Source organism: Vitis riparia, chromosome 3, assembly GCF_004353265.1.
Source record: "Vitis riparia cultivar Riparia Gloire de Montpellier isolate 1030 chromosome 3, EGFV_Vit.rip_1.0, whole genome shotgun sequence".
NCBI lineage: Eukaryota > Viridiplantae > Streptophyta > Magnoliopsida > Vitales > Vitaceae > Vitis > Vitis riparia.
In genome coordinates, this window is record NC_048433.1 from 1,495,300 (window position 1) to 1,508,751 (window position 13,452).

General features: G+C 33.2%; 2 protein-coding genes across 4 annotated transcripts; both read left to right on the plus strand.

Moving 5' to 3' along the window:
- The first annotated feature begins 228 nt into the window (after positions 1-228).
- LOC117911214 (ubiquitin-conjugating enzyme E2 28-like) lies at positions 229-2,016 on the plus strand. Its single transcript, XM_034825482.1, has 5 exons — positions 229-481; positions 854-954; positions 1,046-1,173; positions 1,261-1,365; positions 1,590-2,016. The coding sequence occupies exons 2-5, from the start codon at positions 885-887 to the stop codon at positions 1,731-1,733; spliced, it is 447 nt and encodes a 148-aa protein (XP_034681373.1). The 5' UTR covers positions 229-481; positions 854-884; the 3' UTR covers positions 1,734-2,016.
- Positions 2,017-9,727: 7,711 nt separating this feature from the next.
- On the plus strand, positions 9,728-13,381 carry LOC117911846 (proline-rich receptor-like protein kinase PERK1). Of its 3 annotated transcripts, none has more exons than XM_034826268.1 (11): positions 9,728-9,994; positions 10,237-10,475; positions 10,565-10,638; positions 10,724-10,842; positions 10,930-11,045; positions 11,146-11,694; positions 11,783-12,031; positions 12,111-12,274; positions 12,368-12,595; positions 12,677-12,826; positions 12,910-13,381. In XM_034826268.1, exons 2-11 carry the CDS (start codon positions 10,337-10,339, stop codon positions 13,165-13,167), a joined length of 2,046 nt encoding a protein of 681 aa, XP_034682159.1. In that variant the 5' UTR covers positions 9,728-9,994; positions 10,237-10,336; the 3' UTR covers positions 13,168-13,381. The 3 variants fall into 3 exon arrangements, with proteins under 3 accessions (XP_034682159.1, XP_034682160.1, XP_034682161.1); XM_034826269.1 differs by lacking the exon at positions 9,728-9,994 and adding an exon at positions 10,061-10,112; XM_034826270.1 differs by lacking the exons at positions 9,728-9,994; positions 10,237-10,475; positions 10,565-10,638 and having other exon boundaries at positions 10,750-10,842; positions 10,917-11,045.
- Positions 13,382-13,452: the final 71 nt, after the last annotated feature.

Here is a 13,452-nt window from a genome sequence, read left to right on the forward strand (position 1 = left end):
TGCTATAACCTAGCAGGTTTACTCTGAAATTCACATCCTCCTTATGGCCATCTAGACAGAGTCTCTTGCATTTCTGGAAAATATATTTCTATTATAAGGCTAGTCATTATGCACTTTGCAGGTTTATTATTCCTTTATGATAATTATGAAAGTGGTTTTGCAAACAAATTGCAGCATGGAGTCAAGAGGGGCAAAAGAGAACATTATGGGCTACTGTCATCTTCTGTTTGTACATGACATTGAGCCATTATTCTGGTGAAGAATTTTCTAAAACATCTATCATGTTTTCTAAATTACCAGTGGCAGATTCTCTCTTCAGCCCACCTGTTTCGAGCTAAGCACGAATATCTTTTCTTTCATGTCCAGTGGCTGGTGATAGCAGTCGTTTCCAAGATTCCTGATTGGGTGGAGCCCTAGCTAAAAGTCTCCCTAAAATTTCAGCCATTCAGTGAAAGTAACCCATTAAGACCTGGAATCCATGGTTAGTTTATTTATTTGTAGTGTGTTCCATATTCACCATGATTTGTGCTGTTTTGATATCAGTTTGTGGGAACTATGATGAGTGATTTGAATGCGGAACTTGCCTAGTAAATGCCTTAAAAGTTTCTTGTATTTTCTATGTTGTTGCTGTAGTTATCTAGCTTTAGAGCTCTTGATTCTTTCCTTGCAACTTTTTTCTGGAATTTATACTGTGCCCACTTCCATCACTGTCAAGAATCAGTGAACCTTCTCCCCCTCTTCCCCACCATCACCACAAACCTCCATTTAAAGCTGACTGATCTTCCATTATGTGGGTGTACGCGTTTCATTTCCCTTTGCAGTCTCATCTTCCCTCTTGAATTTCTCCTCTCAGTTTAAGAATTACTACTGCTCAAATTGCTACAATGGCATCAAAGAGAATTGTGAAAGAGCTCAAGGACTTGCAGAGGGATCCCCCAACTTCATGCAGTGCAGGTATGAGACCTTAGAAACTCAACTCAGCTTCATTATATCGTCTAATTCTTCCTTGTTTGAGAGGTTTCTGAAGGCTTGCTGGATGTTCCAGGTCCTGTGGCTGAGGATATGTTCCATTGGCAGGCAACCATCATCGGTCCCAATGACAGTCCCTATTCTGGTGGTGTTTTCCTTGTGACCATCCATTTCCCACCTGACTATCCTTTCAAACCTCCAAAGGTATACCACGAGGACGACATACGTAGTTCTTCCTTGTACATGGTTTTAGACCAACCCTGATGTTTTCCCTGAAAAATTTTCTTGCAGGTTGCCTTCCGGACCAAGGTTTTCCATCCAAACATTAACAGCAATGGAAACATCTGCTTGGACATACTCAAAGAACAATGGAGCCCTGCACTCACCATATCCAAGGTAGTGATCTTGGAGACTGGGCCCATTTTATTTTAATATAGCAGATGGTGGAAGACTAGAACCCGATACCTCCAGATAATCAAAACACTAATACTATATTAAACTACCATCGTGCTAAAAAAGCTGTTAGGATTTGGACCCACAATTTATATGATGCTCTAGTTAATTTGACGCTTCTAAATCATTCGAGTATGGTTGTGAAATAAGGGTTTTGATTCTTGCAGGTTTTACTCTCCATTTGTTCACTGCTCACTGATCCTAACCCTGATGACCCTCTTGTCCCTGAGATTGCTCATTTGTGCAAGACTGATAAAGTGAAGTACGAATCAACAGCTCGCAGCTGGACCCAGAAATATGCCATGGGATAAACCCCAACTACCGCAAAGTAGACCTCACTTGACTTGATCCTTCAATCTTCCCCGTATTCCACTATGTGTATGAGGTATAGAGCTGCCTAGATATTGTTATTCTTGGTATTTATAACTTTCCCTTGAAGGCTGTAACTTGGAATTTGAGAATCCCTTGAAATAAATGGCTGGCAAGATTTGAGACTTAAGTCTTAACCACTGTAATTCCCTTGCTTGGCATTGGTGGTTTTTGAGTAGTCTGAAAATGTAATAAACCTATCATCCAGGACTATTTTTTTTTACAGAGTGCATCGTTATATACCTTAGAATGCGTTTGGAAATGATTTTGAAAGCACTGAAAGCGCTTTTAAAATTAACTTTTTAGAATTAGGTGTTTGACAAATTTTGAAGAACCTAAAGAATCGTTTAGTGGTTCCTTAACAATTACTTTTCGTTATAGAAGAATTTTGTAATGGTTCCTTACATTGATCGTTCATGCCACCGAACATAGACACAGAGGAGACCACCTTGGTAGAGATGACAACAACCTCTAAGAGGAGGAGGTTGGAAGATGTTCTTTGGGAATTGTCTTTTGAACCCTAGATCAAGTTTAGGCAAAGTTAAGTATCAGCTCTCCACATTGCGTTTTTATATAAAATTAAATTAAAGTAATTTATTTTTTTTTCTTTTATCTTTTTCAAGACATTTAAAAACAAAAATACAAGTCCATTATTTATAAAATACATTAAAAATTAGTTATTTTATTTATAAATTATATAAAAACTTTTATTAATTTTCTTATAAATTATAAGTATTTTAATTATATTAAAATTTTAAAAATAATAAGAAAAAAAAATTAAACTAGGAGGGGTGGGTATGGAAAATTCTGAGTCCACCGTAATATATCTTGCCTAAATACAAGTTTGAGAACAAGGTGAGGCACAATAAAGATAATCTGTATAAAATTTATTCAAACTCATCCTATTAACATCGTTACACCTTGTGATAATTGAAGTTTATCATTACACGGAAAATTGAAGTTTATGATACAAATGATTCATCCCAAACTTATTCAAATTCATCCTATTAATATCTTTATATTGTTAGGTGACTGAAGTTTACATTACAGAGTAAGTATAACTTAATTCAACAACTTTACTACGTAAACTCCGGTTTTTGTTCTAGTTTTTTTTTTTTTTCTAAAATACACCAACAGTGTAAAAACAAGAGTGAAAACGCAATCTTCCTTCCATTTCCTTTCATTTCTTTCCTTCCTTCCACTTCATTTTCTCAACAAACAAATAGTGGATTAAGATTATAAAAAAAAAAAAAAAAAAAACGGAAGATTCTTTCATTTAATGATTTGAGGGTAAAACATAGAAAAAGCTGATTTACATTACTTCAAAGGACCATCGATCGTTGTCACTTCCCCCTCTAAGGATAAAACAAAGTTCCAACAAAAACCTAACATTACAAAAGTAAGTATAACCTAATTTAACAACTTTATTATGTAAACTCTAGTTTTCGTTCTAGTTTTTTTTCTAAAATACACCAAGAGTGTGAAAATAAGAGCGAAAACACAATCTTCCTTCCATTTCCTTTCATTTCTTTCCTTCCTTCCGCTTCATTTTCTCAACAAACAAACAGTGAATTAAGATAAAAAAAAATTAAAAAAAATAGAGGATTACATTTAATGATTTGAGGGTGAAACATAAAAAAGGTTGACTTACATTACTTCAAAGGACCATCGATTGTTATCACTTCCTCCTCTAAAGATCAAGAGAATTTGTACAACTGTTTAGACCACATATTAAGGTGGGACAACTGTTCCAACTTGTCAACAAAGCATGAATGACAATTTGATGAATAATTAAAAACAAAAACAAAAGGATAAAACTAAAAAACAAAGTTACAACAAAAACCTCACATTCAGACTTTTATCCTTGGATTCAAACTTTATTCTTTCCTTCAATTTATTAAAGCAACACATCAAAAACCTATGGGGTGTCAACTTCCTTCTTGTGGGCCTTGTAATAATCATTCTAATAAGGTTTTACTTTAACGTGGCCCATACAATGTTAATCCATAGCTTAATTAATATTAGAATTTTGATTTTGGGGAGGTGATCATGATTATATAGGTTCATGGTCAATGAGGATGAGTCTGACCCTTACACCTAGTGGTATATGACTATATGGACCCATTTAAAAGAATACTTCAAATCCAAGCAAAATCCCAACCACTTCGCATATTTCCCATTTGTTAACTGTCTAATCATGGAGAAAAACAAGTAAACTAATACATTCAAGAAATTAAAAACTATCTTGATTGGGGTAGTTCATGCACAAATTCAACTCTGATTGCTTGACGTAGAATTGATCTTGAGAATGGTAATCAGGGGGTCTCCTTTTCAAGCAGGTAGACTTTGATTTTGAATACCAATCTTATCTTATAGTAAGATAAGACAAGCAGGTAGACTTTGATTTTGAATACTAATCTTATAGTAAGATAAGACAAGTTAGTAGCTAATTACAACTTACAAGTCAATACGACCATGTGTCACACGGCAACATCAAAATAAATATTAATATTAATGAACCGAATCTAATGTCCTTTTAAGTATTGTAAGCTACAAGGGTTAAATCTTATCACCAAAAGTTTACTTTTCTTAAACAACATATTTTTAATATGATATCTCATATAGAATAATAAAAGAGGTTTTAAACGTTATATATGTAACAAGTTTTTTTTTTTAATCATTTAAATACGTTTTAAAGTTATGAAAACTCATTAAGACTAAAACGATAAAAATTTATATAGAAAAGAACGAGTTATGATAAAATGATATAAGAATCGATTCCCGACCTTAATATGGGACTCTGTGTATTTGATCTCAAGAGCTATTTATTCGTCGGATTATCATTTCCTAAATTACATTTGTATAGGATGGTGAATGTGATATTCGGACGAAGTAAAAAAACAACCCAAACACACCCCTTAAAATAAAAAACCATTTTTTATCCTAAAAGACAAAAGTATCATCTCCTTTTTTTCCTAAATAGTAGTTGGTATTTTTCATCTCTACTAGTTCTCTTCTCCTACGCCAAGATCACCTTCATCAATCAAACTTTCCCCATGTTTCTTTCGACATTTATTAACCAACAATCAAAGATTCCACAAATTCATGCCAAGCCAAGACACAAAAAGGCTAAAGTGAAAAGTGCCCATCTTCGGTCTTCCACATTAAAATAATTGTGCAATTACAAAAGTTACGCTCTTCCCCAAAAAGCTTCAATGCATGGCTCCAAATCATTTATTCACATCCACTAGTTTCTCTTGCTTGCATTACACTCATCATTAAGGTCACCCTTTAATTTAATGTCAAATAAATAAATTGGGTCATAGCTAATTTCACCTTTTTTTAGAGTCTATTTCTACATCTGCAAGTGGTATTTGATTCAATATTGAAAGTGATCTTCACGATAGCCATGTTTTTGTTTGATTGCATGTGTTATTAATTTTTTAAGTTTGTTTAGGAAAGGGTGGTTAAAGTTTGTTATTCAAAGAGAACTTTTTTTCTCTAAGTGTGCCAATATTTCTTTTTATTGATCCTAATAAACTATTTTTTTTCAAAAAAAAATAAAAAAATAAAAAAATTTGGAGTTGTTAATTTTTACTCTCAAGAAACTTAAAAAAGGGTTCAGGTAGAAATATTCGTAATAAAATAATTTATGAGTGGTTTGGGGTAGGCATAAATAATTTTAATTTTATAAAAAGTTACATAAAATTAAAAAATAAAAATAAAAAAGGAATTATTTGATTTGTACTATATATAGAAACCTACCTACCATTGGGACCAAGGTATGAGAAAGGAAAGGGCACTAGACATGCCACAAAGTAGGGTTTTTGGCACCAAATATTGTGACAAGAAAGGGCACCAACCCTAGACTTAGGGCACACCCATTAGCTTATCTATGGAGTTTCTTTGATAATATCTAGTGCTTTCAAGTGCAATGTACTAATCTCACACACACCATGTGGCCTGCGCTTGGTACATGGAAGAACATTGTTTGAGACAAATATAGGGAAGAAAATTTAAATAACTAAATCAAAGTTTAAATTTAATAAGAAAATTTTACACATTTTTAAAATTTATTCTTCTCTTTTTTATTTTAATCTAGGAATGAATGAAATAATTTGACAAAAATATATATATTTTTTAAAAATATGTATTTTTTTTAAATGTTTTCAATTGCTTTCAATGATTTTGAAACTTCTATACCATATTTAATTTTGAAAGGCACAACCCAACAAAATTATTTTTCATTTTCAATTCTTTTTAAAAGATTTTAAAACTTTTATATCATACTTAATCTCGAGAGGAACATACCAACAAAACTAATTTTTATATTTAAGTTTTTAATTGAAAGTCTATTCATGAAAACAATTGAAAAACGATTCTTAAAACTTATTTATTAAGAATTATTTTCAACTTGACGTGCAAGAGTCGCATTGAAAATTATTTTTGACCTTTAAAAAAAAAACCAGTTTAATAAATAGTTTTTGAGAAATTTGTCTTAAAAAAAAAAATTTGTAGTATTTTGAATAACAATTAAAAGTATAAAAAATACGAGACAAACTCTTATATTATACAATAAATAAATCGAGAAAATTGTTTTTCATATTTAAAATTTTAAATAAATTTATCTCCCAAAAAATAATTAAGAACCATTGGGGAAAACTTACCAATTCCTCCCTAATCCAAACAAAGTCTAATCTCAATGCCTCTCCTTCCCAAACCAAACTACCTTACAACTAGTATCCATTTGTCGGTGATGATTCAGATTCAAATTCAAATTCCAGAGAAAATGACAAGTGAGCAACCAACATGGAGATGGGAGTTGAATTCAATTTTCCCATCCTAGAAAATGAAGCAGATCCGATATGGGTCTGGTTATGGTTGGGCATACCTTGTTTGTGAAAAATCTTCATCTTCACTAGGAATTTAAGCCATTCAATGCTTCCCTGCCGTCAAGTCCAAACCCTACCTGTTTGTTTGGTGGCATGCATTTTTTTTTTCTCTATTTATTTATTTTTATTTTTTTGACAAAGGCTTGAATAATTAAAACTTATATTTACAACTTGTGAGTGGATTTTGACGTAGAAAAAGCAAAAAGACGATGAAAGAGAGCGCACTGGCCTCACATGTGGAAATATTGGTCGTGGCTCACGTGGGTTTTGTCGCAATTCACAAAGCTACCTCAATTATTTGTGATTGTTTTGTTCATGGTACAAATTCATTGGCCCCCAAAGTACCTGAAATTATCGAAAATAATAATAATAATTCTCTAAATTACCCAAAAAAAAAAAAAAAAAAACAATATTTTTGTTTGCATTAAGGTTTCTCAGCTAGTGAAAGTCTTAATGCAAACAATATTACGAGAGTATAAAGATAAATAATTAACACATTCAACCAATTATATTTATACTTACGGATAGAATCATATATAATTATTGAGTTCATGAAATATCCAATATTTTTCCACTCCTTGTATCCATACCGATGATCCTCTTCACCCATATCTTTCATTTTTCTTCATATATTTTTTCACATTATATAGTTTTACATGTTCATTTCCACTACTCGAATTTTATAAAGATATTTTCCATAATTTTCCTTATTATATAAGGAAATATTTTATACAATATTTTTTATCAAAAAAATCTCTATTAATTATAAATTTGGAATTTTTTTCAAAAAATATATTATATAGAAGTGTGAATAAAAAATAATTTATTATTTCAGTCTATATTCTAATTATATTATTCATATTAGAGGTTATTTTATTTTAGTCTAATTTTTTTTCCTAATCATATTTGTTATATGCTTATCCGGATGACAACAAGATAAGTTTGGGACGGGTTACTCTCATCCCAACTTCGCCCTATTTAATCAAAACGATTCTCATCCTCATCCTATTAAAAATATTAAACAGGATAGGGTGGGTATGAAAATCGTTTTACTTTTTTCTGAATTTTTTCTTTTAAAAAAAAATAGTTACATTAAAATAAATATTTTTATAGATAATTAAATTATTATAATTTTTTATAACTTATTTTATTGAAAAATATTTTATTATTTTTATTATTATCTATATATTAAAAATAGGAAAATAAAAATTAAATTAATTTAATTTTATATATAATTAACGTAGTATAGAGTAGGATAAGATAATACCCGAACCTGTTTTGAACCTATCCCGAGATTCTTAAAAAATCTCAAATTCATTTATTTAAATTTCAAACTTATCTCACAATGGGCAAAGTGAGATGAATACCGAAAAAAACCAATCCATTATCATCCTAATATGTTTTATTGTATTTTCGTACTTTATTTGTATTCTTGTTTTATACATGTTGAATAAAATTGGACAAAAATGTTTGATACACCATTAAAAAATGGCATCTTATTTATGGGTCTTTTTCTATAACACCAATAAAACCCTTTTTTTCTATATCATGATGGAAAGTATCACCTAATTAGGAAATACGTCGTGATAGAAAACTATCTTTTTGCTTTGTATTTAGATAATGATTTAATTACTTCATTTATGATTTAGGTTTCAATTATACTCAAATACTTTATTTTTATTTTTATTTTTTAATATATATATATATATATATATATTTGACACCATCTTGAAACCATGGCTTTAATGTAAATATTTATCTAAAATTACGGTTTCTAATTTTGAAATAAAAATTTAAACAAATTTAAAGAAAGAAATTATAAAGAGGTTACCTTTAACAATGATTTCAAAAGGACACCTATAACTTATACCATGTTTGTGAAATGGGAAAATTTGACCCCACATTCTTATATTTTTCTTTTTCAAACCAAACAGGACTCCTCACTCACAATGTATTCTTTTTGGGAAGGTCAAATGGCATTAATGGTAAGGAAGAAAAAGATGTTTTAAATGCTACATCTCTTTCAAAAAAAAAAATTAATGCATGCATGTGCCTACAAATGGATCCTTTGCCTCATCTTCCGGCAAGAAAAAGATCCCCTAGGGTGGGTTTTTTTTTTTTTTTTTTTTGGGAATTAATTAAAAAAGAAAAGAAAAAAGAGATGGGTGTTTCAAAGGATATGATGGGATATTTATTTTGTGAGAAATTAATTTTATACAAATAAAAATTTCATCTAATTTTCATCATTTAGTCTAAAGTGAAGTGGACACCACTGCATAGCGTTGTCACAATGAAGGCATCCTCTTCTTGAATTGGTGTCAAAGATAAGGACAAAAGGCAAAATGATGGTTCAAGCCAAGTCTAAGAAGATGATAATCATTATTTTCAACAATTATTTTGTGATACTTTTTAAAAATACTATCATATGAAAATGATTATGAAATTCATAATATGCTCCTTTGATTTTTATATTTTCGATATGTATAAAAAAACAAATGATATCATTCTTTTATTATCGATCTAATTATTTACACCTAATGCTATTTTTTTATACCTGAATTTTATTATTTGTACTTTCATTTAACATTTTGGATCGGTCCACATATATACATATATAAAATTTCTTTTTTTCTTTCATGCCCATCAATTAAAATTTTTAAATAATTTTCCAGAATTTTACAAATTTTCAAACTAATTTTAATAGCAAATTTTACCCATTTTTGAAACGTATCCCACTTCTCCAATTTCTCACACTCATTTTGAATTTCAAATAGAGTCAAATAAAGCCACTACAATGCCCAAGGTAGCCCTGTGATTATAGGGCACAAGGCGCTGATAAATAGGTTAACATAGGGCCAATTTCGTCTTTTCGCTAGCATCACCCTGTCGTCAACCCGTAGTAGCCGGTCAAAATTTTCGGATTAGGGACTGGCTACGCAGGGTTTGCCGCGAAGCCGGTATTTTAACGGTCAAAATATAAATCCTCTGTCCTTCCCCTCCTTTTTTTCTACACTGATAAATTCCTTCCCTCTTTTCTCGGGAAGGCTCTTCCTTGCCGACACTTTCTTCACCCTCAAATTTCACTCTCAAAAACTTCTTGATTTTCCACTATTTTTTTATTTTTTTTTAAAGCAACCCCATTTGATTAACCAAGCTTTTTTCATCACCACATCACTAATTTAATTTTTCTTTAATTTTTTTAAAATATTTTCTCAGCCTCAGAATGTAGTTAGAGTTGGTATAGCTGACGAATCTTTGGCGGCAATCCCATTTTTAAAGCATGTGTGGGGCTGAATGGGAACAAATTTTAGGTACAATTCTGTTGTCGGGTCATACTTATTTTTTGTTGATTCAGCATTTTTTTTAGTAAAATTTTCAGTCAATAATTCAAAGATCTTGTGGGACTTTTCTTTTTTATTTTCATCCATGGTGGGTATCGGAATTTTCCTAGTTTTTGTTTAAATTTTGAGGTTTGGCTCAATGGGTATCAATTAAATTCAGAGTTGGGAGGTCTGAGTATAATATCACCATTGATGGAAGCTTTTTGTTGCAGAGATTGAGATGATGATTTCAAGAATTGGAAAGACTTTTACCTAGTGAAAATTTGCAGAGGACTCTGCAAATAGAGAGAGGAGGAGGAACAAGAGGATACAATGACAGTTGAGGCTGTTGAGAAGAAGAATGTGCTGGTGGGGATTAGGGTTGACAGCCATAGCAGAGAGCTGCTGAATTGGGCTATAGTGAAAGTTGCAGAACCCGGAGATTGTGTGGTTGCAGTTCATGTTAGTCAAGGTTGTGGTTGCTCTCATGCCCTTTTGGATTCCCTTTGTTGTTTCTGATCATAGGTCTTAACAGTGGTGGAATGAATTTATATTTTTCAGATCTTTCTTTGAGAGATAAGCTCTTGTTGGAGGGCTATTTGGAGGTTCATGAACGCCTCTGCGATATAAAGCAGGTATGAAATTTGCAAATTTTGATAATTTCTCCTTCATTTGGTGAAAAAGAATTGACTTGAGGTTTCATGTTTTCGGGTTTTTCAGGTGGATCTCATTGGGCAGGTCTTACCAGGAAGATCAATCAAAAGGGTTCTGGTGAGAGAGGCCAAGAGATGTGCTGCTGCAGCTGTTGTTGTGGGGATAAACTGGAAAAATGCAATTGGGTAAGGGGAGGTAGAAGCTCAAAATTTGGACTATTTTCGGTTTCATTTGGTTCTTTTCTGACAACTATAGGCAGGGATTTTTCTCAGGGGTTGGGCTTCAATGGCTAGATATTGCGCGAAGAGGCTGCCCTCTGACACTGAAGTTCTCGCTATTCACAATGGGAAGGTTGTTTTCAGAAGGTGTTCCAATGGCCAAATACCAGGTCTGATACCAATTTGTAACCAAAGAAAAGTTCTAATTACATGATTTTCTCCTAGAAACTGAAATTTCAAATTCGTTTTTTACTGTGTAATGGCTTGAAGGTGATCCCAGACCGAGCTTTTATCTACCTGGGAACTCTAATCCCAGAGAAACACAATCTGAATTTGCTGATTCTGAGGCATCAGATATTGAAAGAGCCAGTTCTGTAGTACTTCAGAGCTATGAAGAAGGATCAGATAAAAGCCTGAAGGACAACAACTTCAGCCTGGGCTATGAACACAAGAAAGTTTCCAGGAGATCGAATTCACTTTTTGTTGGAGACCCTTCAGAGCAAAGGCCTGGTTGGCCCCTACTGCGAAGGACTAATTCGGTGATCCCACAGGCTCCAAATGGAAGAACAATGTCTGTTGTGCAGTGGGTAATGAGCTTACCAGACCGTTCTCCGCCAGAAACTCCTCAATGCCCAGATAAAACAGAAAGTCCTTTGGGTAGCGGGATTGGTCACTTCACGAATAAGATTAACCAGAATAGATCATCTTCATGGGTAGAGCTGCCTAAAGAACTAGAACTTCTCCTCAAAACAAACTCATCTGATTGCAGGTGGTTCAGTCATGAGGTTTTGAAAGCTTCAACTTCTCAATTCTCCTCAGGTTGTACCCCTAATTTGGTTTGAATTAACCCGATTTCATTTTCCTTTTTTTGAGTGTGGCCCTTCCTAAATTTATGCTTCCATTACAGAAAATCTGATTGGGAAAGGAGGATGTAACCGTGTATACAAGGGTATTCTTCCAAACAGCAAACAAGTGGCAGTAAAGGTTCTGAAGTCATCCAAAGAAGCATGGAAGGATTTTGCCATGGAAGTCAATATCATGTCCTCATTGAAGCACCGACATATTGCCCCTCTGCTTGGGATCTGCCTTGAAGATAGTCATCTAATTTCGGTTTATGAGTTCTTTTCTAGAGGAAGTTTAGAGGAAAACCTACATGGTAAGGCTTCTTTGAGTTCCATTTTTCTTGTTTGAAATTGTTACAAATTATGCTGACATGATTTTGGTTTCTGATGCAGGTAGCATCAAACACAAATCAGCATTGTCATGGGAAGTGAGATTCAATTTAGCTGTAGGCGTTGCAGAAGCCCTAAACTACTTACACAATGAGTGTTCTAAACCTGTTATTCATAGAGATATCAAGTCTTCAAACATTCTTCTTTCCAATGATTTTGAACCACAGGTGTTCCACCTAACTGATATAGATGATAATTATGGCAGTCACCATCCAAAAAAAATCACAGATTCCTAACATTTCCAAATGTTTTTCTCACAGTTAGCCGACTTTGGCCTCGCTATATGGGGACCCACAACTTCTTCCATTCTAACACATGGCGATGTAGTTGGAACTTTTGGGTATCTTGCTCCTGAGTATTTCATGTATGGTAAAGTCAGTGATAAAATCGATGTCTACTCTTTTGGTGTGGTTCTCCTTGAATTATTATCAGGAAGAAAGCCAATTGGTTCTGAGAGCCCCAAGGGCCAAGAAAGCTTGGTGATGTGGGTAAGGACCTTTTCCATAAAATGAAACCTTGTCAAGTGTGAAAGTTCTTTTCATGTGTATCATTCCCTACATTGAATTCAGGCAAAACCAATATTGGAGAGTGGAAATCTAAGAAGTATAATGGATCCAGACCTGGATGGAAAATTTGATGAGGTTCAAATGCAAAGAATGGTTCTTGCAGCTACACTTTGCATCACACAGGCAGCCAGGCGTCGCCCCAAAATAAGCCAGGTAAGAATAATTTTGATCTTTATTCCTAGCTATTGCTGTTGAACTCAGGTGAAAACTCCATTTTTACCTTCTCTTCATCCCAGATACTGAAGCTATTGAGAGGGGAGAAAGATGTTGCTAAGTGGGTGAACTCCCAAATTGAAGATCAACATGATTTAGAGAATCAGGATGAAAATGATGATGAAGTTTATCCAGATTCAAGTGCAGAGTCACACCTGGGTCTTGCTTTGCTTGATGTGGATGATAATTTTACATCATTCAGCAGCATGGAGCAAGGCAACCGCCTTTCCTTAGAGGAATATATGAAAGGAAGATGGAGCAGATCATCAAGCTTAGAGTAGCTTCTCTTGTACACTGTTAAAATACCTTTTCACTTGTACTTTTCACTTGGTGTTTTTATGCCAATCTAGGTTGTGGGATGTGTAGTTTGTCCCCATATAGGCAAGGAAAGTAAATGTTTGCACCCAATGATGAGGTGGTTTGTAAATTTAAAAATATAGAAATCCCATTGCATATTAAGGGAATCAAACTAGTCTAGTCTTTCAGTTTTGAAAAGTTGAGCTTCTGCTAAATGTTGCAGCACTTGCCATATGGGCGAAACTTCTGCTACAGATGACTACCTCTAC